Source organism: Phasianus colchicus, chromosome 11, assembly GCF_987193195.1.
Source record: "Phasianus colchicus chromosome 11, bPhaCol1.hap1.1, whole genome shotgun sequence".
In the NCBI taxonomy this organism is placed as follows: Eukaryota; Metazoa; Chordata; class Aves; order Galliformes; family Phasianidae; genus Phasianus; species Phasianus colchicus.
This window is the reverse complement of record NC_143446.1, coordinates 18,554,424-18,579,571: the sequence shown is the minus strand read 5'-3', so window position 1 is coordinate 18,579,571 and position 25,148 is coordinate 18,554,424. Positions and strand designations below refer to the sequence as shown.

The following is a 25,148-nucleotide window of genomic DNA, read 5'->3' as shown; positions in this document are numbered from 1 at the left end:
ACTGCTGATCTCTGTGGATAAATTGTACTGGTGTAAGAAGGCCCTCAAATAAATCCCAAACCCCCTCAAACTGCATAGGTCTTAAATCTACTGAGGGCAGAGGGACACGTGAAAGATCTGCCTCTGTAAAATCTTGAAGATGTTTCATGAAATCCAGGGTGGGGTTTTTTTGGTATCTCACTCTTTGTGTCTCAAAGTTATTCCAATTCATTTTTTAAGGACAGGATAAATCTATAGATACTGAAATATATTGGTGTACATAGAATAGGTTAAGCAAAGAAATAATACATTGGAGTGTTATTAACATGACATTCTAATTGCTACAGCACACACATTTTCAAGTACTAAGTGCTATGAACTGATAAAAAAAAAAAGTTCATACTGAAAAAGCCTGAATGATTGAAGCCATTTAGAAGCCCTTATTGTACCACGCTGTCAAAATGTCCAAGTGACCTTTTCTACATGGTAAATTTAACCAAGAGAGATTTTATACAAGCTATTTTAATAGCAATGTTTTCCCCCCACACACACCTTATAGTTTTGGGATTAGATAATGGTCAAATCAAGAGAAATGCCACATCTTTATACGTACTCTGAAGATGACTGGGGCATTACATGCCCAGTTTTTAGGTAGAGAGATATTTCTGGCATTAAATGAGGAGGTTGGTGGCCCTGCATGTGGCAGGGGGGTGGAGTTTCATGATCCTTGAGGTCCCTTCCAACCCTGGCCATTCTGTGATTCTGAAAGCATAAGTACAAATGCACAAAAGCTATACTGTTTTTCCATAACAATCCTTTGCAAAGTGGCAGCTTCCCAATAATCTACTCTCAGTGGCAGAAGGCAGCATGCAGATATCTGAGCCCAACAGAGCCACTCCTCAGGATAAATAATGCAAAGACAGTATTTTCATACTGTCCACACTTGGAAGACCACACTTGTACCAACATTCCAACAGTCCACTACAAATATTATCATACCTCAAACCACATTCACCCAAAGGCCATAGTGGAGCTGCATCAGCATAAAGCAATGCAAGCTTCCAGACAACTGATATTCAAGAACACTGGGATACACAGGATGGTACCTTGGACGTACAGATACCAGAGTGTAGGAAAGGCATTAGGGATACTTGTTGTAGGGCAAGATTCTGGATAGCTTTTACCCAGGGAAGTGCAAAGAGCACTTGGACATGAGTTCTCTTTTAAGACTAAATAGATAAAACCTGTATCAGCATCCTCAGCCACCAGCCCAGTGCATGCCAAAGCCTCTCTGAGCAGATTAATTCTGGGTTCTGCACAGCAAATCGTTGTGGGAAATTCTCTGTGACTGCAGTACATTCAGATATTAATAAAATCTTTCTTTGCTTTTGCAATGTATTTATACATAAGTGTGATTTAGAGCTCTGTGTCAAGTCCTCTCTAGCACTGCATTCCAATGACCTGCAAAAAACACAGGGTGTTTCTGCACATCAGGGTAATGCTGATTTAGGGGTTGGTACAATAGCATACACGGGCTATTTTATTTAGTTTCTTGGCATTCATATTCAGAAATTGCTCTATAAAGAAGGGAGGAGGCATTAAAGAAAGTTTAAATGATCTTAAATCACAGTGAAACATTGCATTTGGAACCAACTAAAACATTTGGATAGACTCAAAATTGCTTTTTTTTTTTTTCCCCAGGGACAAATATTTTGTTGATGTATTAAATTTAAAATGAAAATCTGACTGTGACTGTTTTAGTTTTTTGATACTTTGCTTATGTCATCAAAATATTATAGATATTACTCTTGCTGCTGTTGGAAATATCAGTCTTGTCTTGGATTTGGTCCTATGCTCTGAAATCTGGGAGGACTGCACCCAGCATTTCCAGTATAGGGCAAATAAGTGGGGTTGTTTTTCCTTTCCCTTCTCTCATCTTCCTTTTGACTTCTGGTTTTAGGGAATTTATATTTTTATTTTCAAATGTTTTCTATAACTGCAAGTAACAAAACTATTTTTGCAACCTTCCCCCACCCCTTCCAGTCAACCAAACTCTTTCTATTTCAGCACCAGATGTCTTAATAACATTTTATAAAGTTATAACATGAAATCATTCAAGTTGGCTACCTGGCCTTTCCAACACCTCTCTGTAGATTGACGAGTCCAGTTACATTTGGACATCCATTTTAGTGAAACAAACAAACAAAAAAATGATAGGGAAGAAGAGAACATGGGCCTCCACAATTTAACAAACTTCATTTATTTAGAAAGAGTAGAGGGCCATATTATTATTTAATGTTATTCTCTTAAGACTGCTTAGAAGCTGTGTTTTAAGGCACTCTTCTTTCGTTTGAGTTTCTCAACGCTAGGTAAATCTACTTTAGGAAGCACAGCAGCAGAACAAAATAGTGAATTAGATCAATTTAATTTCTGTTTGCTGAAGTAAACATCTCCTAAGGGAAAGAATGAAAAGATTATTTGCTAGAGCTGCACGTCTTGCTTGGTTTTAGTGGTTATGATGCCAAACACCTTACTCCCCCAGGCAGAAAGGAGAGCACTTGGCCACAATGGTGGAGCAGAGTTCTATGATAGACACTGGCCATACGGTGGCTCATGGAAGAGCTAGGAAACAGAAGCTGTAACCATCAGTCATTATTGCCTTGACTTTTTAAGGGTTCTTCCTGTGTAAGCACACGTGCATATCCCTCAACTGGAAGTCACTAGGCAGAATAGTTACTTGGTAATCCACTTACGTTCCAGCTCTAAGGAAGCTCAGCAAAAGAACAGCTTTATTCAAGTCAGCAATCTTCCAATTCCTAGGGTTTTCCCTTAATTTAAAAGGGGATTCTCCCACGGAAATAACAGAATAAGACAAATGTAGAAATTATGAGGTCAAATGCAGGTAAAGAGCCCGATTTGAAAATTATCTTTTAGAGAGAGAAAAACACCTTGCAAGGAAAATCAGTAATGCATGCAGAACTGAAAACAAATCTTAAGAAAACGTTTCCTTGTTTAGCTTCACTGCAAAGAAAAATATTCCTCGTTAGGGTATTAACAAGATTTCTAAGTACCATATCCACTTCATTCTACGCTGTTCTTTTCTACTGAAAGCTGTGTTAAAGCTCTTCCTAGTAACTCCTGCAATTAGTATCTTTGTAGAAATCTCAGAGGACAGGCTTCTAAAAGCAGCATTATATTTTTAGAACCTCCCTGTAATTAATCATCTATCAGGCCTCCTATACAGTTCCACACAACTGCTCTGCAGAAAATATTTCTTTCCTTGAATGAAAAGAACCTTTTTGTTTAAACTTAGTGAAAGAATCACATTTATGTTATAAAATAAGAGTTAAGTTACATTTACTGAAAAAAAAAAAATACCCCTTGCTTATTGGATGATAGAAAATCTGCATGCAGGCAAGCTGCAATGGCAGCAACAAGCTGCTGCTAGAGACCTGCTGGGATGGAATAATGCAAAAAGCTCTGTCAGAGTTCCACTGCAGTGGTCATCTTTTTGAAACGCTATGTTGAATTCAGTATGAGGATAATTGAATATCATCAGATGCAAGTAAAATTTATTTGTCCACAATAAAGAAAAGCCCACATTTCTACACTCAATTCTGTAGCCACAAGAACATGAAATACACTCTTCTGGCTTTGATAGCATCAACAGAAAAAGCAAATATTTAACAGAGAGTGCAATTCCTAGTGAAATACCTTGTCCTAGGGATTTAATATCCTTTTCATCCTCTGGAGTATTAAATCAAAACTGAACATCGTTTTATAATGCATGCTCTTGCTATGTGTTTATTATTTATGGTTTTACTTTATGTCAGAGCACGCGGAGTTCCCTCAGCACATCCCAGGCATCAAAATTTTGGTAACTTCCCATACAACTTCATATTTTAAGGGCAATATGTATGAAGAAAGGCTGAGGGAGTTGGGCTTGTTTAGCTTGGAGAAAAGGCGGCTCCACGGAGACCTCACTGAGGCCTTTCTGTACTCGAGGGGAGCTTATAAACAGGAGCAGAGCAACTCATTGCACAGTCTGATAGCAACAGGCTTTGGGGGAATGGCTTTACACTGAAAGAGGGGAGGTCTAGGTTAGATGCTAGCAAGAAATTCTTCACTCAGAGCTGTGGACATCCCATCCCTGGAGGAGCCCAAGGCCATGGATGAGGCCCGAGGCAGCCTGAGATGGGGGGGCAGCCACCCCACAGCAAGAGATTGGAACTGGGTGATGTTTAAGATCCCTTCCAACTTGAGCTACCCTACGATTAAGACTCTTGCTTCCACCTTTGCTTCCCATACGTGTGGATGTGAAATATCTTTCATTAAGTTTTTTAGAAGATCATCGTGCACAGCTTAAAGCATATTCTTCTGCTCATTCATGTGCTTACACAGTGCCATCTCCCTTTGAGACCTTTTCTTTCCAGAAATATTGGGGTAGGGAAGGAATTTGATTAATTTGTTGTTGCAAATGGTTACAAAGATGAGATAACATATTTGTCAGTAATGAAAAGAAAACAGACTTCAGAACGTAGTGGGAAGGATGAGAAGGTTCCCTAGTAGTGATGAGAGACAACAAATACCTTTTACAGGATGTTGTTAAAGCTGACAGCAGTGTGACTTCATGTTTTGAGCTCTATCTATTCACCTGAAAGTCATGCTCACCCTGGTGTTTCATTTGACATTCTGATAACTCAATAGATTGAAGGGTTTAATTAGATGCTTTTATTTATATTTCAAGATGATGAAAATCAGTTTTCTTCTTATTTCCCTTCACATCCATACCAGAGGTGAATCTACACTTTCAACCTACAGTGAAGAACAACAGTACCAGCCGAAGGAGAAATAAACATGATAGAAGACATATGTTTTAATCTCCCCTTTAAAAAAATTGTTGATCAGAACAGCCGTTGCATCAAACAACCTTTTAAAGCGTACATCTCAAATCATAAAAGGTTCCACCTTGTCCAAACCTGATTCAAGGCTTGCTGGTTCCATTGAAACTCCCTTAAATTCAAAGGTTTGGGGTTGGTCCATATACCTCCTTTTAATATGGTGTATCATTTCAGAAGAAAACAGTATTGCTCTGCTCATAAAGAAGCAAAATTGCTTTTGACAGGTTCTTAGAAATACCAGCCAAAGCATTCACAGGTAAGCCAACAGCCACGTATAGAAAAAAGAACCAAAAACTCACCCAGTTGGGGAAAGGGATCCCTGTTTGTGCAGCCCAGGTGCAAGAGATGCTCTCCTTGCAGCAGCTGGCCCTTATCTGAGCCCAGGGGGCCTCTACCCCTTCTGGTTAAGTGGGGAGCACATGTGCAAACAATTTGCTGTGCTGTCTGGGCCAGGCAAACCCCTTCACCAGGTGTTCAATCACCAGTCAAAGCCCTGAACTAACAGTTCCCCTACAAATATATTTCATAAAATGCATTCTATGGTAGTTCCTGTAATACAAAAAGTAAACAACTAACTGTTATTTATTTGAAATGCTTTTGGTGGTTTTTGTTTAGAGGTTACATTGAAGAACGTGAGATAATTAATATCCACATCACGAGCAATTTCAAGTCTCTTCTCAGTTTCCTCCTGGCACAAATCTTCCACATTTACTATACCATTAAATTGGAGTTTCAGTAAGAATTAGTAAAAAAAAATTGAGATCACTCTTTTCACAATCTCCAGTTATATTTGGTACCACTCTATTTAATTAAAGCATATACATTTATCTACGAATTTCAAAGCTTATATTTTTAAATTAATGCATTATTAATATTTACATTTCCTTATATGTGTACAATCTCTGTCTCCCTCCCCCATCCCCACTATTTTTCTTTACTGGAAATTTTGGTTGTGATAAAGTATTAAGACAGAATCTACAGGTAGCTCAATTTTTAGAGTCCATTGCTTCAGTCATCAAGGAAGGGAGTATATAAGAACAAAACTCAGGAGTAGGATCCCAGATGTCAATATATACAGTTCTCTTGGAGACAATTTTATTCCTCCGGAGCTTAAACCTGTAAAGATATAAGCATAAAAATAAGGAAATTTCTGTCCAAAAACATTTTCCTATGCAGTCTAGTCTAACAATGCTCTTTTTAAAAATATCTGCAAAATAAAATATCCAAAAGATGGCTGCTTCTTTTTCACTTTTAAGTTGTAGCAGCAATTCTAGGAAGTTTTGAATGGCCTTCCCATGCCCCCATATAGATATCTGCTGCATGCAGGAGGGTTTGGGTTGGTAAGTTATAACCCAGGGTTCCATTCTGCATGAGTAATAAGAGCAGAGCCTGGGCACCTGCACTAGCTGTGGAGTGCAGCTGAGGAGCTCTACCTTGGTGTATGCAGCAGCTCCAGATTGGATTAAAATCTGCAGTGTATACAAAAGCTGCAGAGTTGAGTTCAGTAAGAAAGCTTACGTCTCTGAAAAGCATTACAGATAAAGTCACATCTAGGTGTTGTGAAATAGTTTCTCCACTAATGAACATGGGAAAACTGGAGACTAATCTACGTTCCCCCAGTAGTACAAAGGGAGGTCAACAGTGGTAGCAAAAACTCTGTTAATCCTTTTTGGAGGCACACAGATTTCTTATTACACGCTCATATTCAGAGAAAGGAAATACAGTATCTCATGTACTTGATATTTTTGGGATCCTGATTTCCTCGCTGCTGCTGCCATCCCCACCATCACTGATGGTTCTTATTTCTATGAGGTAATCTTCTTCAGATGGCACCAGGAGTTCAGCTGAAGTGTTGTTTGTCTCCAGTATATGAGCTTTGCTGTGTCTGTTTTGTCTGTACAAAATCTAAACAAAAAAGGATTAGAGAACAGAGGTTACTCGATTACTTCAACTTTTATGTTGTTCTTTACACGGCTGAGAAATGAAAAGACAGAAGTTTGGACAGTAGCATCTGGGTTTCCACTTAGCACGTTTCTGCAATTAAATATGATGGACCCAGTGCCTGCCTGCACATAGGTCTCTGATTTTTCTCTGGGACAAGGTGTGGAGCAGCCCTGAGTCCACATGCCCTGGGGAGATGGAGATCCTACAGACTGTGATCAGATTGGGCCTTCTAGAAGCCTTTCTTCTTTATTAGCACTTGACAATTGACAAACTTTTTACATAGTTATGATAAAAAGAGCAATTGAAGAGCAAAGCAGAAGGAGAAATAGAGTTAATGGAGATTGTACAGAAAATATTGTGTCGAGTACTCACAGCACTCCCTCCACAACAAAATATAACAGGCAGTTATAACTGAGAAGCAGATATGCTAGATACAAGGGAAAAGAGCTTAAAAGTCTGATTTTAATGTCTTCCCCAGTGTGTGGGGCTATTCAAGCATGCTAACTAGACTGTAAGAGGATGTGATATCAAGAAAAATTGCAAGGTAGAATATTTTTTCTGTCCTTTTCCTCCCTCCATCGTTCATAGACGCTTAAATGCTGAGCAACGCAAGGATCTTGATCCTGACCACCTTTCCCCATTTAAGTGCTCTCCAAAGCCATTCTGACCACTTTTCAGGTTTTTCAGAAAGTCTTTGGGGGTTAGAGACACTGGAAACAAACTTTAAACTAAATGTTCCTGTTCTTAAAAAGCAGATTTATAGAACTGTTTTTTACTTCACCCACATTGATTTTATGTGGGTTTCTTCCTTTCTATTTTCAAAGTTATGATTATGAATCGTCAGAGTAAGGACTTTTAAACATATTTTATAACATCTCTTTAATTCTTAAGAGGGTGTTCTCTATTTCTTACAGGCGTGTGTGAAACTCCTTCAATGCAAGAACATTATTCAAGTAAGATTACAAGGGAAAAGGAACAAGAGGAGTCCAGTAATGGGAATAGAAAACTCTCGTGTTGGAATAAAGACCTCCAACTCCAAATGAGACATTCTTCCTTGCCTTGTATAAATGTCAGCCAACCATCCCAGTGACTCCAGAAAATTCACCTTTTCATGAGTAATGAATAGTCACATTCCAACAACTCACTTTTTTCACCTCTATTAAAAACAACGTGTATGATTAATGAGATAAAGCAATGACTTACTTTGTATCCTAGCACCTCTGATTCATTCTCCATTGTTTTCACGTGTTCCCAATTCAAGCAGATTTTGGAATTTGTCAGTTTCCATGCGATATTTGCTGGAGGTTGACTGGGAGCTTTAAAAAAAAAAAAAAAGATGATGATAATCACAAGATACAACTTTATATTACACAATCACAAGATACAACTTCATATTAATTTGCATAGTGTAATTGAATGAGACTCTGACATGGAAGTAGCAAATGCATGGGTGATTCAAGTCTAAAAGAGTGAAAAATATTTTCCAGTTCATCATTGCTCTCTTATTAGTCAGAATAAAGATCTATTCATAGCATAGAACCACTTACTGTGAGTTCATTTTGGAAATTAGGCAAAGCCTGACAGCGCCTGACAGTTCAAGTTACATTTGATAGATTTTATTTAAGTATTATGTTGTTCCTATCTATCTTTTAATGGACTAGAGAATGTTTTGCTGTATGGATTTCAGAAAAAAAGTTGAAACTAGGAGCAGAATACAAAAGGCTCGATTTTCATCGGCCATGAGAATAGGCTACAAAGAGTTACACATTAAAGTCTCCATGTGATCCATCATGAAACGTTGCAGGATTTTATAAATTCTCAGTATAATAGGCCGAGGGTAGATTTTCAAAGGGTTTTTATGCCCAAATGCCAGGACTTTGAAAATTTGCCTACGAGTGACAGAAATCGAATCCTGTGTGAACATGTGAAGTTGAAACTGTGCCTTTGAACTGACTGTCTCAGATTTACATCATCTCCATCTCCATGGTGTGCTCCCCAAATCCTGCCTGGGAGGAGAGTGCCAGGGGTGTCAGAGGAAGTAAGGATTTGAAAATAATTGAGAAAAGAGAGGAGAGATCTGGAGAACGGGCTTCTGGTTTGTAAAGGTCCCAGGCCTGACTTTAAAATGTTAAACTTCTGGGATTCTTCTTCACTCCCAACAATTCCTACATCCTGATGGTTAGCATACATAACTCAGGAGGCACTGCAGACTTGGTAATACTCCATCATCTGTTTATTTCCCACACAGAGAGAATGAATCAATGGCGTTTGTTGTTATGTATCCATCTGCTTCTGGACTGTGGAGAAGTTTAATCCACCTCACTGTCTGGAAAAGGAGGTGTTACTGGGTCACTCAGGTGAATCTAAGCAAATATCCTTCCATGAATCCTAAATCCATACTGTATAAAGATTATTTTTGATTTGAATGCATTTAAATACATTCACATGCATAAAACCACAAATTTACTTAATTTTTGTTTGAAACTTCTTTGCTGCTTTCATCAAATGTTTTAGATAAGGAATTTGGACACAAAACATTCATAAGATATAAAAGATGTCAAATTTTTAATTGATTGGGTACTTTGAAAACAGTTTGACGCCCTCAAATATGGGTGAACATCATCTGATTCAAAATCTTTTAACATCATAATTAAAACCATTTAAATTCCCAAACTTTGGGTTGAAAAAAACACCACTGGGTGACTTCCTAAGCTGAATTATCCAGTTTACATCTACAGTCAAGGACCAGAATAGGCAGTACTGGACAGCCCTTTCCCAAACCCACAGTGGTACGCATAAACAAGAACACTGTGAACAGCTCCTTAGATTTAAGATGACCAATCCTTTCCACAACTAACTTCTTATCAACATTATCAAGAACATTTGATAGTCAAGTTAATGAAGTTACTCATGTTTTAGGAAACCCTCGCAGGTTTTTTGAGTTGAAGTTTAAAGTTGCAAAGTATTTCTAATACGTACATCTGTTGAAATATGCACTAGTAATTAAAAAGCAGTGAAATCCCTTAAAACAATGATGACACATAAATAAAATAAGCAGAATAGCTGAGCCTTGTGACACTTCCTTGTAGAGCAGTATACATCATTTCTACTTTCCTAAGCAGTAAACTTACACCGCGATATCAACTTAGACATTAAACTGATCTTAGATAAGTACATTTCAATCAGAACTGCACCTATTTGGCTGAAGGCCCATTGTACTTTTAAGTTTTGCTTAGTCTATACAATAATGCCATGTATAGAACACTAGGAATCTTTGGCAATGAGTGTGAACACAGAGCTATTTGCTTGAAGCCAAAGCTCCTGCTGTATCGTTTAAATGCTCTTGATGTACTATCTCTTCTCATATTGAAAGTGCCTGCATCTTTCAGAAATGAGAGCTTAAAATTTTAATATACGTTTTTAAGTATTAAATAGGTTGTTTTGACTTTAATTTTTAAGTGAACTATTAGCACCATCCTGAGTTTGACAGAAGATGAAATCAATGTAAATCAAAATCAAATTTGTCCCGTTTTTGTTTTGCTTCTTGACTGATGTGTCATCTTTTCTTTCATACAAATATACATACAGATACAGACAATCATTTCCAGAGATGAGTCCATTTTACATTGCCTGTGAGAAAAGCCTTCCTTGAAATTTTACAAAATATTTTCTTTGGCTTTATTTTGACTACATTAAATTTTATCATGAACTCATTTAAGTAGTCAGCTCCTGTCCAGCACTTTCAAGTAATAACCTAGAGTAAATCATGGATAAGAGGACAAATGAGGAGAGACAGAAGATTCCTTTTTTGTGCAAAAGTGTTGATAAATTGGGAAAATGTAGTCCACTGAAAGTATAAAAAAAGTAGGGCATGTGGGTATATAGCAGATTAGCAAGATTTCCTGTTTTATGACTATTTCACTGTTAGTGAGCGTTTCCTTTACAGGTTCTATCCTGCAGAACAGCACTCCTGTATTATCTCAGAGGATGGCCCCATGAAAGCCTACATTTCACATAGCTTTTAATCTCACAAGTAGAAAAGCACATGTTTTTGCTTCTAAAATTGCAAGGAATTTAAGCGGTTACTGATTAAATAGCATTTAAGTGAATGTGCCACATACATTCCCCTCCGCACGGCACAACTTAGAGGACCCCAGAAATATCTGGAGAATTTAACAGTTTCCTTAAAAGAAAAAGAATAATAATAAAAAAATAGAAGCCATAATCCCATACCCAAATCTACAGTTTGACCTGTGGAATATCTTTCCTTAATTGACTTTGAATCTCTTTTGAAATTTTCTGAAAGCAAGTGGCACACTGTTGCATTTGAAAAGAAGATCCTTCCTAATTGTTGCTACTGCTGTAGGAACAAAAACACCCGTATTATCCAGTTTTGCAAGTGTAGAGAATTACCTGAGCACATACGCAGAATAGGGTAAAAGAAATCGGGGCTGATTTCAGTCACTGGGAACTGCAGCTTCCACTGAAACTGAACTGAACGCCAATCTAAATACTACATTAACATCTTGCATACCAGAATCTGAACAAACTCAACGTTGACCACAAAATTAGGAAACAAAGAAGAGACGGAGAAGTTTCTCAGTCACAGACTTCACTGCTTAATTTTATGAAGAAATTTGGGATCCCATTTTCCTCAGTATTGCAACATTTAGCAAGCTGGGTCATGGTAAGCTGAAATGTCACTATCCCACCTGGGAGTCTGCAACATTTGTTGTATAAAATTGAATACTCACGTGACTTTTTAGTGGTGACATTTACTGGGGCACTGGAGGGTCCCATCCCTGCTGTGTTGTAAGCCCGAACTGTTGCAAAATACACTGTGTTAGCTTTTAGGCCTGTGATATTTTTGGCTGTTACGTTCCCATTGACTCTGACTTTACCAGCTGTGCTTTCCTTCGGATCATCGGTCCAATATAAAACCTGAAAAGCCAAAACAAAGAAAAGGCAATTTATTGTTTTATATCAATTACAGGTTTGGCTGGCAAGTAGACAAGCTGCCACTGAAGATTTCAAGGAATACTGGATTTTTCATACTGGATTTTTCATATACAAAACTAGCAGGAAATAAAACCAAGCATGGATATTTATAGAGAAGAAATAAAATTTCAGAAACAGAATACAAATTAAGAAAGCAAATGAAATCCTTATAAAAGTCCAAAAGGAAAACTTTGATAACGTGAGATATTTTAAAAGCTTTTTGGTTTTAAAGTTTGAACAGATTTATAAAAAAAATCATTAAAAGATACAAAGAAACACTTATCTACATCATCGAAGAGGATTTTAATTATTTTGTATCCTGTCTAATTTTCTCTCTGTGACAGCCATTTAGCCATTCTTTGTTTTTTAATGAACATTTGATTTGGAAGGTTTGGGTATTACTACTCGCTGTAAACGGGGGAGAAGCTCAAAGCCTTTCAAGCACACCGCAGCAGAAGCTTTGGTTGGCAATAATGTGCATTCTCTTCTGTAAGGTATGATGGAGGTCCTGTGCGTGTTTGCTAAATATCAACTTCTCCCATCGTGCTCAGGCAGCCCTAAAGCTGTGTAAGAGGAGGGAGGATCAACCTTGTTTTGTGGAATGAAGAACAAGCACAAGTCCTTCTACAGTGGCCATCACAAATGATTAATCTTGAGGTTTTAATTTACATTACAAAAAGGCTGGGTGAGAACTGCAGTCCTGCTCTGTAAATGCTTGTGATTATCTCAGGTAAAATGCTGCTAATGAGAGTCAGGTGAAGAGCTGCATTATCTGCTGACTTGGCAGCAAGGAAAGAAAAACCAGAATACCAATATTGTTGGGGAAGTGATGTCTGCAAAGTGCCCAATCCCAGCCCCAACCCCCATCCCACCTCAACAACAGCAGCAGCAGCTGCTACCTCACCTCATAGCCCAGCACCCTGCCTGTGTGTCTGTTCCACGCAATGGGCTGCCAGGAGACCTCCACCTCTGCCGCAGAGATGCTCAGTGCTGAAGTGCCTGCTGGTGCTATCTGTGGCTCTGGATTGGGAGAGAAAAGGCAGCAAGCGGAGCATTTGTAGTGTCAGAAGGGTGTTGCATCAGAAAATTAGAGAGATTCAAGAAAAAGTCAAGACTTTTGGTGGAAGCAGCCCGGAGAGGATTGGGAAACCTGGTGTGAATCTTTATTTTGCTGCCCGTTTATTGTGGAACAGTAGCAAAACTGTAATTTTCCAAAATTGGTCATAACCTGTAATCTGGGACAGATTTTTAGAGATCATCTGTACTGAGTGGTCTGGGCTCTCTCTATATAAAATGTTCTGAATGTCTCCTGCTTTTTCTCATCCTGCTTGGTGGGAGCTCCTGAGACAAGTGTATTCAAACATGCCATCTACTTAAAGTAACTCTGAAAATCTTTTCCTTGCCTTTGTTCCCTCCAAATCCCCATCCTCTGTCCTGTGTCTCCTGAGAATCTGCAATGAGCAGCTTTGAACAGATTTCTTACCATCCGTATGGAGATCCGCATGATCACACCTGGGACCTATAGGCTCTACTTTACTAGTAAGAGTAACACACTTTACCATCTTCTCCAGAGTAGACGATGGATATGGAGCTCAGGGTCCCTTCTCCTTCATTGTTGTAGACGCCAACTTTCACTTCGAAAGGAGACAGAGGTGTAATGCTTTCATTCCTATACACATATTTACTTGCTTCTACGGGAGCCACCGCTGCTTTTGTCCACGTTGTTGAGCCAAGAGGACGAAACATAACAATATAGCCAAAACCACCTCCATTTTGTAGTTCTTCTGGCACCGGCTGTAGTGACAGGGCAGTCAGTCAATAAGCATTTGCAAGTATACACTGTTTTAATTGAATCTTCATTTTCTCAGAATATTTTAGGAGTATTGATTCAGTTGATTGTGCCTTAGAGAAGATAATAATGTTTGCTCCATCAGTCAATGTAATATTGAAATAAAAATCAAAATAATAAATCTATTGAGGCAATCAATTTAGAAACAAAAGATCTGATCAGCTCCATTAAAGTTATTCTCTTTCAGGCATGAAGTTTTCAAAATTAAAAGCAATTCACTCAGCACAGTTTATAGCTGAAATTCTTCCCCCAAGGGGCGTAGGAACACTAATTTTAAATGATTTTAAAAGAAAGAAAGAGATGGGAAAGGAGCAAATGTATGTAGAGGCACATGTCAGCTGTATAATTGCTTGTGCATATGTAGAGCATATATTTTTTTAGAACAAGGGAGAGTTTGGAGTGCACGAACGTTTTCTTATTTAAGTTTGTTTAGAACAGAAATGTTATTGCAAGCTAACATGACAAAATTAATGTTTCTATTAATAAAATCTCATGTCAAGATACGTATTAATGACTCATACCGAACAGGCAATTACATCGAGACTGTATCCAGAATGAACACTTCTATTTTCTTGGGAAAAAAAAATACTTCTATGCTGGCTTTTCAAAGCAAGAGAACATTTGTAAAACAAGAAAAGAACAGCAGTACATGGAGGAAGGAAGTTTTGCCAGCAAAATTTCATTTATTTTGGATGCTTTCATCAAAGCAAGGTGCCCAGAAAAACAGCCATGAAAAATGGTACAAAGGGCAAAACTGCTGCCCCTGAGGTTGGTCCTGGCTCCTCCATCAGGAGTGCTACTGGTGTGAGAAGGTGGGAGGGAAAAATCAGGGAAACATCAGTCAATTTCAGAGCACTGAATTTATTTATTTCTTCATGAATTACTTTGAATGTGATAGTAAGATTGTCAGATTATAACCCTGGTATGACATACTTAACAAACGTTGTCATCTCTTAGGTGTTTTACAGGCATTAATTCATCCATCTGCCCCCTTCCACTTCCTATCCAGACCCAAGAGAGTTAAAACTGAGAGCTGAGGGTGCAGTGGGGATTGATAAGAGCTCAAGCTACTTTCCAGAACATTTAGTTTGTTTTTGAGGCTTCTGTGACCTCAGATTTAATCAGAATGTTTAGTGAGTTCATCAGAGAAAGCCAGAGAGTCATATCCAGTGTTGTTCACTTATTAATTAGTATTTTTTCCGACTATTTTTCAGGACACGCCATGGAGTCCACCAGGATAATTTGATTGAGATCTCTCAGGCTGTTTTTCAATTTTCACATTCTGCTCCCAAAGAATAGATTGGTGGAGGAGAAGATGAAACACAACAGAGAAAGATGCACATGGAGGAAAACTCAGTTCAGTAAAAGCAAAGTTTCACTCTGTTTGGAGAATGGAAAGGGGAAAGCATGGCACTATTATTTATCTTGTGGAGATTCTGGATTTCATTTTTTTCCTCTGTCACTTCCCTTCCTCTCACATTGGTTAAATGGGAAAGTCATCAGCATACAGGACAACACAGGTAGATCATTCAGCTGATGAATAACATCACTTTTAAAATTAATTAATTTCTTTTCCTGTAAACTATGGACACAAGGTTGGCTTTTCTTTTGAAAAATAATGAAGTCAAGGAAAAGAACAGGTTTTTTTTAATGAATTAACATTTTCCATGACTTATGAAGGGAGATGGTAGTTTTGAAGCCGTGGCCCCAGTTGAGAATTAAATGAAGACCAGGTGCAGCTCGAGACACACAACTTTAAAGTCATGAAAAACACAGAGGTTGGACATTGGTTGTTGGCCATTTCATCAGGCTGGAGAAGGAGGGCTGCTTCCTTCTTTCTGCTCTCCACAATGACCTGCACTCCCTCACTGCAACTTGTAGGATGGTGCTAACGGTTCTGAAATTGTATATTCTCTCCTCTTGCTGGAGTGCTGGAGAATTAAAGGGTTCATCTCCTTTAACACATAATAGGATATGCCTTGTCAGCACAGTGCTCCAGAATGAAAAACATGTAAACAAAAGTATGAAAAACGTTAATGCAGAAAATGGCCAAGCAGATTAGTGTGTTAAGCACCTCCTGTACAATGGAGATAAGAGGGTTATACAGACTTCTAAACATCTTTATAACATGCTTCTTAAGCTGTTTATTTTTATAAATGGTTCACTATACCACAGAAAACTTGCTGTGTATCTTACAGACTGTTTCTTCTCCAGATGCAGGATGAATCTCAGGCTCAGCCCAAGCCAATAGCTGAAAGTCTCTGAATTTCAGCACAGCTGTGATTGTGCCCATAGAATCCCCCATCAGACAGCTCAAGTTAATTGAGTTACCAATTACCTCCCACGTGATGACCAGCTCAGAGCGGCTCCCTCCTCCTCCGCTGACATTCGTTGGTGCCACTGTGGGAACTGGAGGACAAAAAACATCAGGGCTGCAACAGCCACCACTGCTGGGGGTCTCCTCAACTGCAAGAATAAAGCTTTCCTCTCACATGCAGCTACTCTGCCACTCAACATGTGCAACAAGGGCTGCGTTCTATTACAGTGCATTTTAAGTGAACCGAAATGATGTTTGCACATTTTCAGGTTTTTAAGGCTGGAGCCACAGATGTATTTGATACATGAGTACCCTGGTTCAAAAAATTAATTAAAGAAGCTAGTAGCATCAAGTATCTGACATTATTATGCCTCATCAACTAATTGGCAAAATGCTGTTCCATTCAGACTGTAGCTGCAACACTACTGATTTACTAATTATGCATTTGTTCGGTAAACATGTTGTTGGAGCAATATATTAATTTTTTTTAATTGGCTGCATGCTTTCCTTAGGAAATTCAAAACTCATAATTTGCTGTTCTCCTTCTGCCAGGATTGTAAGAGACCCAATGTGCATCGATTGGAGCCTGATTTCCCCAGCGGTGCTCCAAGTGTGTGGCTGCAAAGGTCCATGGTTGAGGTCAAATATGTTGCTGTTGCGGGCTGAAGGGACTTTCATTTGTCTAATGGCTCTTGGTGGAGAGGCCAAGAAAGTATTTCTTGCCTCTTGCTCCATATCTCAATACCCATACTCACCTCATCAGCCTATAAACATTTCTGCTTTCTGGATGCTGAACTGTGATGTGATGGATGGGATTTAGACAGAGCAGCTTTGTTCCTATAGTATAATTTGCAATAAATTTACTTGTGAGGATGATGTAATGCTGTTTTTCTGCTACTGGAGAAGTATAAAAAGAAAGGGACAGCTGCACAACTTACAGAGGCAAAAACCCCCATAAGAGGGCATCTGTATTGTTTACCACCTCCAAACCTTTGCTATTATTTCCTGATGTTTCAAGATTGTTCTTACCTTCAGTCAGCTTCCACTGCCTAAAAATGGTGCTGAGATAAGGCCAAAGCTTTTTCAGCAGCTCTGGCAAGTTTTGCCATGATTGCCCATCCTTCCTCATGTCTTCCTCCTGGTGTTAAGCACAGCTACAGGAGGAGCAATAAAGGCAACAGCAGTTCACATTCCCAGAAAGGTTTGCGAACTGGCTGCCACTTCTTGGCTGAAACCCCCACCTAAATCTTTACCTGACTTAATTCTCTCTAGAAAAGTAGAGATTTTAAGGTGATTTTGTTGTGCACTCAGAAAAGAGAGTGAAGGTGCAAATGGACCTTTTTTGGGGAGTTCAGTGCAGGTGTTCCATTTTGTCACTCACAATCCATGTCTTTGTGCACATCAGAGATAAATAAGCTAAGACTGAAAAGAACATTAAAGGAAAAAAAGTAACAAAATGGATATTCAAGATTACTACTTCGCTGTTTCATGAATCAGCTCAGACAAATTCAGATCATGTCTTAAATGTATTCAGCACTTACTACTTTTGCATGGGAAAAAAACTGATACTAGTGCTCAGCAAAGCCTCAGCTGGGCCACAGGTGAGAAACAGATGAAAGATTACAGTTGAGTGCACCAGAAGAGCCTCAATTAATTCTCTGCTCCATCTTAATGGAACAAACGGTGGCTCATTTGCACCCACAGCTCTACTAATACTTAGATTCTAGCTGGCAAAATAGCCACTGTAACAGCAAAGTTGAAATTCTCCCTTCACTGCTGGTCTTTTGCTCTCCACACAGTGGTGCTGCATGCAGTTTCCTATTCTATTAAAAAATTGAAGACAAGTGTTACTCCTACTACACAAAGAGATGCTTTGAGGCAGAGCAATGGACAGCAGTGAAGGGATTCAGTAAAGGAAACCTGATGTGAGTCTTTCTGTTCCCTTTGCTGAGCTTCGGCTTGCACTAAACTGTAAGGAAATAATGTTCCTTATGCTACTGCCATGATAAATAATAGTAATTTTATTGTTTTTTTCTCTTTCTAGCCCCAGCCTGGTGAATCCTCCCAATAAAACTGATGAGAGCTGTTACTGATTGCATAGGTGGTTTGCAACACCACACTTCACAAAGCCCCAAGGCAACATCAGTGAGAAAGACCCTCTCAAGACTAATTTTGACTCCATGATCAATTGTGTGTTGGAAAGCATATATCTGTGATGCTCTGTGGGGAAATATAGAAAATTCAGCCTCTTCCTGTCTGAAGCTTTTCTTTAGCCTTCCGTTTCCACACTGCCCTTATTTCTCCCATGTGAAAGCTTCCTGGGGTTCTCCTGAGAGAGGAATGGGTGCACATCCCCTCTCCACCTGAGCACAGGATTGGTCCCTGCTGCAGGCTGACAGCTCTCCAGCCCTGTGCTGGTGAGCAGCCTGCAACCCTCTGCATTGCCATACTGGCCAGGTGGTCCTGACTGCTAATGAGCCTCATTTGATTTCTCCCTCTGCACCTGGCAAGCAGACAAAATCTATCAAAATTGGTGTTCTAACATTCAAATAGTTTTTTCTGGCACCAGTAATCAGAAGCATCTTTTACTTCAACAATAGGAAAAAAAAACCAAACCCTTTCTTATTAAATTTAAATCAACTGATTTAATACATTTTGAAGTAATTCTGCCTTGGGAAAAATATGGCAGGTAGACAAATAATGTGGTGGGTATTCTGAGAAGTAGATGGATCTGCCTCTTCAAGACTGTATGCACTTAAATTGCTCCAAAAGAAATGCCTCCTTTTTATGGAAAATACAACAGCTACAAAGAGCACAATAAGACTACTTGATAGAGCAACATCTCACGTAAAAAAAAAATAATTTCAAGACAATCACTGCCTCTAGCTATGTATTTTTTGCCTGTGATGAACATGAGCTTGCATGTGCTCATCAAAATCTACACCAGCAGAGGTGACCACTGTCACCATTGCTGTTGCCACTGCTCAAACACACCACCCACCCTTCGCTGTGGTCACATGCACTGTTTGTCTCCATAAATGTTCAGCAAGCATAAATGAATGTCAGTGAGTGTCATTTTTTCTGCATTTCACAGACCTTTGCTTCATACACACCATTCCGTCAGACTGCTCCTCTGCTGCCATCTGCCACATGGCAATAAAATGTAACAGAATACTGGTGGGAAGGTTCAACCTCTGCTGCCATACCACCAACATCTGCCTCTGATATCATGGAGCAACATAATAAAATAGGAGGCATTACTTTTGGAGCAGATCTCGCATTTTCTACTGTATAATCTACAGTATTAAATTTTGAGTTCAGTCTTGAAATGCAGCTTGCCAAGCTTCAGCACATGGCAAATGAGATAAAAAGAGAGGAGAAAGTGGATTGTAAAAGCTGCTTCCACTTCACTGCTCTCCATCCTACAGGTGTTGGTTTTATGGGTGGGAGAGAGTTGATACTCAGGGGGCTGAGAGAAACATAAAACAAAGCAAAGGTTTGAGCTTCAAATAAATTGTACCAAACAGAGAAGGTTAAAGGACTGACAGTGTTGGTCATCCAAGAATGAGCTTTCTTCCCATGAGGTTCCAAGTCCCGGAAGATAAATGTGTAAAGGTTAGACAGACTGATAGGAAAGATCCTGTTCTGGAGTCAGTAGAAGCTATTAGCCTCACTGGGCTTTGGATGTTGTAATTTATTTCCTCCAGTTAAAGCCAATATCCTGTCTCCACTGATGTTCAGATATCAAGCAGCCTAAGCAGCAAAGGCTTTATGTGCCAGAGAGCTGGCTTTATCATTTTTTGTTCAAGTCTCTGAGCAGAGTACAAGCACACTTATAACAGGAGGAAAACAGAAGTTGCTCCACAATTGCTTCAATGAAAGCTTGCATTCAGGCATGGGCGTTAGACGCAGTTGGGGGTGTATAAAAGCACAGCCCAGCTCCAGCCTTTATTGCTGGCTCAGGTGATTTTGTAGCTGGAGAAAAATGCACGTGGTATCAAGGCATGTCCAAGCATCACTCGCATCAGTATTGCAGGTCAAGGAGACATAAGAGCCACAAATCGGTAAAACACCAAAGAGGTATTTAAGAAACTCTGAAGTAGAGAGGCTTTGCTTCCACAAACCTCTCACAGTAGCAAACAGGCAATGTACCTGTGCTGAAAAACCTAAGAGAAACCAGGGATTTACCTGCTGCTTTGGTTTTCAGTAGAGCTGATGGCTTGCTTGGCTCCCCAGTTCCAACACTGTTGCTGGCAACCACACGGAACTCATACTCAACCCAAGGGCTTAAGTCAACCACTGTTGCTTTGTGAGTCCTACCATTGAGGACTTCAGGAACTAAAAGTAAAATAAACATGTCAATGAAACAATATTTTTGGAGTAATTAATGTTATATGCATAAAATACAAGGCAACTCTCAAATCATTCACCTGTTGAAGCTGCCTGCCATCCAACTGAGAAAGGAGTCCTTGTCTGAATGCTGTAGATCTGGACTGGACTATTGTTATCTATTCCAGATTTCCAGGATAACACAGCAGTAGTGCTAGAAATATGTTCAACTCTAACATCCTCTGGTGGGCCTGGGGGACCTAATGCAGAAAATATTTTAAGATAAATGTATTTAAAATAGAAGACAACGACTGAGGATAATCAAGAGTGCAAGGTGGTACCTTGTACAGACATCTGATTTCTACTAATGGCTACAGGATTTGCTCCCATCAAAGAATTTCTTTTGCTGTTGACAGTAGAAGGATTAGCTAAAATTTCAATCTTATCACTTAGTTGATCATAGAAAGTGATCTTTCATATTATCTCCAAAGAGTGGAAGATGACCTGGTGTCTTGATTTTTGCCAGCCTACATCATGACCCAGAGATGCCCAGCAAGGAGCAGGTGACACCATTCTTTTGAAAGAAGAGCACTTCCCTATCCCCTGCTCTGCTGAACTGCATAGCAAGAAAGAATAACCTCCAAAAAAGGCCAAGGCACAATTGCACGGATCTCCCACTGAGTTACCGAGATCTTAGACTGTCATCCTAGCACTTTTTAAACAACAGCTGATGCTAAGGAATACTAATTTCTCCAGAAGATATGTGTCTACATTTAATAAACATACCTCTTACAATTATATCTACTGCTGTAGATTGACTGTCTAAGGTTGTTTGCACCATGCACACATATTTCCCAGTATGATGAAGTTGAATATTTCTTATCATCAAATCTCCAACAGATTCCTGGAGATACAAAGAAAGTAAACTAATCACTCACAACGTGCTTTTCATACTGGACATTTTTATAAATTGCTCAATATTAATAAAGAATCCAGCTTTTAAATTAAAATATTCATAGCTATCATCAGTTTTTCTCATGTGGACATTTTTATTATGGCTTCACAAATAACTCAAGTGCCTTTATGAAATCTAAGAAAGAAAAATAAATGGCTGCAATCCTTTTAAAGAAACAGAGATTTGCCACGCATATAAATAGTGATGGAAAAATTATGAAAAATGCTTGTGTGGCCTAATGACTGTGGCAAATAGATTCATTAAGCACTAAAGAGTCTTAAAAACTTACTCCTCCAATTCTCTCAAAATGATGTATTCCTCTTTTGAAGTCAATTTTGTTGCCATTGAATGACCAGGAGAACGCCACAGCAATGGAGGGGTCATGAGAAACCTGGCATGGAAGGACTATGCTTTCTCCAACTGTTACATCCATGTTAGAAGGTGGAATAGTAATTACAGTCCTTTCTGTGGAAACAAAACAATTTCCTTTTTATTAAAATGCTTATAAAAATAGTAGATCTTGAATGAGCTTTGTACCATTGGCGAAATGATGTAAAATTGGCCCAGATGTTCCATAATAAAGAAGATTATATCTAATATGGTGATGACTTCAGAGCACTCTCACCCATGTGCAGCCTATTACTTCTGCAGTATCGATACGAGCACTCTGTGTGCTCTGAGAGTGAGCAGATGTCAGAGGCAACACGCTAAATTAGTCATATGTTACTCCGTAAATCCCATCGTCCGTAGATATGATTTCAGCTTAAAACGTGCAGAATTAATTATTGAGACTGTTAGAAATATACCCACAGTTCTTCAGGTTTGAAAACGCTTCCTTATAGGAAACTGCAGCAAAAACAAAATTGGCATCCATCTCCGCTTACTGTATATACAGTGAGATCTTTAATCTACATTCTTAGCAGTAGTTTACTGCAGAGTAGCTTACACTACAGCCTCAAAAAAGCTATCTCAACAGACAGAAAAAATATCTATGTAATCTTTTTTAACCCCTTAGACTGAGAAATAAAGCTGCAGATCTTATTAAGGGAACTAGTAGTTTGCTGAACGGGAAGGAAAGGGGTTTATATGGCTTCATTTTTGTTGTTATGACTGGCAGATAGATTAGAGATAACAACCACTTTGTTGTAGCAATTCCACTGAATAAAGCTTTTGTGCATGAAAATGTTATAAAATGGTGAGAATTGAGAGGCACATGAATAAAATGAGAGCAGAATCTATTCAACAGTATTAATGCGTTCCGAAAATAACATGAGAGGAGGAGAAGAAACCTTGCAGGAGTCGTATTAGTTTAGTGTTCATGCTGGCTTAACTCTATCTGTTATAAATGCATTCAAAAATTCAGAATTTTGGTTACCAAGGCTATGATTCCAAGGGGTTGGTGCATGATAGGGCATCCAACACTTCACCTTCAAGTACATTTTTGTTCAGATTGTTACCACCATTGTAGTAACCAAATAATATGTAGGTGCAAGCAGGCAATATGGACTGAAGCTTGATGGGCTTCTTCCCAGCATCTGACCTGCAGTGTTGGAGTGACTGTTACAGCAGTGGTCAAGAAACAGCAAGGTAGGGTGGTGTATATTCTGCCAACTTTTTGAAACAAAAATCTCCAGTTTCAATGACGTGCCTGCTGTAGATATCATACACCTTTATCAAAGGAAATCAAAGAGTTTGTCTGATTTCTATTGCTATAGGCCAATTAGGTGATTTTTTTTCTTTTGGATTCTTTTGGAATCACTGAGAAGCTGACTGTCAAAGGTCCCCATCATCTGGAGTCCAGATTTAGAGCACTTTATTAGATTTCCCTGTGTATTCTGATTGCTCTTCATGCAAAACCACCATCATGGCAGATCCATCCATTTGTCTGAAGTCAAGGACTGCAGAAATGTGAAAGCCTCAGATGACTGTCTTGAAGATACTTGATCATTAAGTTAAAGCAATCTCTCCCTCTCCCTGGAAGCAGAGTGTCAGTTGCAATAAATTCCAGATGATTCAAGGGCCATACTCTCTGTTGGCACAACTCCACTGATTTCAGCACACACTGGCAAAGAACTTGGCTCCATAAATCTCAAGCACAGTAATTCCATTGTGAAGTACAGTTAACTTTTACAGAATAATGTTGAAAAGTCTCTAAGAACTACAGAAAACCCCCACAAACTTTTACTTTCCTGCTCTTATTCTCCAGCGCTTCTTTTTCCCACAGCTGAAATAGATTACCATGAAAAACACTTGAGGTAAGAACTGAAGTAATGCTGTGTACATTAAAAGAAGAGTAAAGGAAGAAAGAAAGAAAGAATTCCTTGGTATAAGATAAAAACTGGAAAGATGGTTCTGTGATAGCTGGAACTGTCCTTTGCCACCTGCAGATGGAGAAGCATGATCTGGCCCCCAAGCCCATCATGTCATCCTCCAAGGCCATCCTGTGACAATCTCTCCATCCTTAAGCCTATAAACACTGTGCATCTTTACAATGAGCTGCTGAAGGCAAATAAGTCGGGAAGTAAAGAAACATTAATGTCTGGATAAGAGTGAATGGTTGTTACAGGCTTCAGGCCACTCAGAGAGACTCCCAGGTCCCAGATGAGTTCTCTGCTGACTGCTATGAACTGCTGCTGGTGTTTTATCTGTCCTGCTTAAAGATGACATGAGAATGCCTGATCTGCGTTGCATTGGTGGCAGCCTGAAGGTACCCCTGAATTCTGCCACCACAGTGAAGCTCCAAACCACAGCACCTACTCCAGGGATGAAATTCACTTTGTTTGCTTTGGTCCATTAAGCTTTAATAAAGCTTTGCACCACTATTGAATTTTCCATGTCAAATACTCCCTATCCTTCAAACTCCTCTTTAAAATACCTGCCCTTCACAAGCCCCACCTCACCTCTGTTGCCAGAAGAGTTAACACTACCTCAATTTGTAACTCCTACTTCTGTGCACTGGATGGCTGGTCACCAAGATTGGTGCATTTTAACTCTTCTGCTATGCACTGTGTACAATTACAGCAGTCTATAAATAAGTAAAACACTACAAATGAAATCAATTTTATTTCTATGGAAAAGTTGGAGCAAAACTAAGCAAGAATGATAGCAACAGGATTGCATAGAATTTATAATCAGATTCAACAGTTATGTTCTGAAATCCACAGAATACAAATAGAAAATGGTGCTCCATGCAGTAAAATGTTTAAGACTCCTCCAGAGTCAACGGGGCCATCAGTTTGCTGGGTGGGAACTTTTTGAAATTTTTTTAATCAGAAAGTTCCAAAATTATTCTGATTGCCTCTTAAGGTCACTGACATTATTTCTTGTGCCATTTGATTGTACTTCCAAGAGATCTGAAATGAGATAAATGCAATCCTGTTATGAAACAGTATTAGATGAATTGAAAATCCCAGAGATCATGTTAAAACCTATTGAATTCCTCCTTTTTAAGAGTTTTTTAGGAGTGCTAGCAAAAAAAACCACCCTATTTTGTTATGAGATTATCATCCTGTTGTGTCTTCTGTTCTAGCCTGCTCATAACCAGTGGCATCGCTGACGCAGAGTTGTTCACTTGTGTGTTATTTTCTGCTTCCTTTATGGAGCTGTCTTTAAGACGACCACCTCAAATACTTTGAAAAGCCTCTTACAGGCTCACGGCTCTACATTATCTATCTATCTTGTTTAGCAACTTCAGATGTGTATTAAATGGCAAGACCCATTCCAAAGGAGAAAACAGCTAAGATGGTGCGAGTGCTTGAGGTATAATAAAGATTTCTCACACAAAGAATAAACAACTCAATGAGCAGCAATAAACTTAATTTGCACATTAGATATGCTTTTCCAAGTTCTGACATTTCAGTTGAAAATAATGCTGAA

General features: G+C 39.0%; 1 protein-coding gene across 2 annotated transcripts in view; it reads right to left on the bottom strand.

Moving 5' to 3' along the window:
* Positions 1-25,148, bottom strand: part of CNTN6 (contactin 6) — a 137,467-nt gene that overhangs the window by 7,272 nt on the left and 105,047 nt on the right. The window contains exons 13-23 of one of the 2 annotated variants that reach the window (XM_090148467.1): positions 21,562-21,737; positions 21,104-21,221; positions 20,419-20,577; positions 20,177-20,326; positions 16,010-16,080; positions 13,382-13,616; positions 12,727-12,842; positions 11,579-11,765; positions 8,028-8,140; positions 6,617-6,785; positions 5,180-5,996 (exon numbers count right to left, since the gene is read on the bottom strand). In XM_090148467.1, the coding sequence (XP_090004593.1) occupies positions 5,896-5,996; positions 6,617-6,785; positions 8,028-8,140; positions 11,579-11,765; positions 12,727-12,842; positions 13,382-13,616; positions 16,010-16,080; positions 20,177-20,326; positions 20,419-20,577; positions 21,104-21,221; positions 21,562-21,737 (1,595 nt within the window). In that variant the 3' untranslated portion in view covers positions 5,180-5,895. Of the gene's footprint in view, positions 1-4,758; positions 5,997-6,616; positions 6,786-8,027; positions 8,141-11,578; positions 11,766-12,726; positions 12,843-13,381; positions 13,617-16,009; positions 16,081-20,176; positions 20,327-20,418; positions 20,578-21,103; positions 21,222-21,561; positions 21,738-25,148 lie in introns of those variants that run through there. The other variant, XM_031605672.2, reaches the window with a different exon arrangement.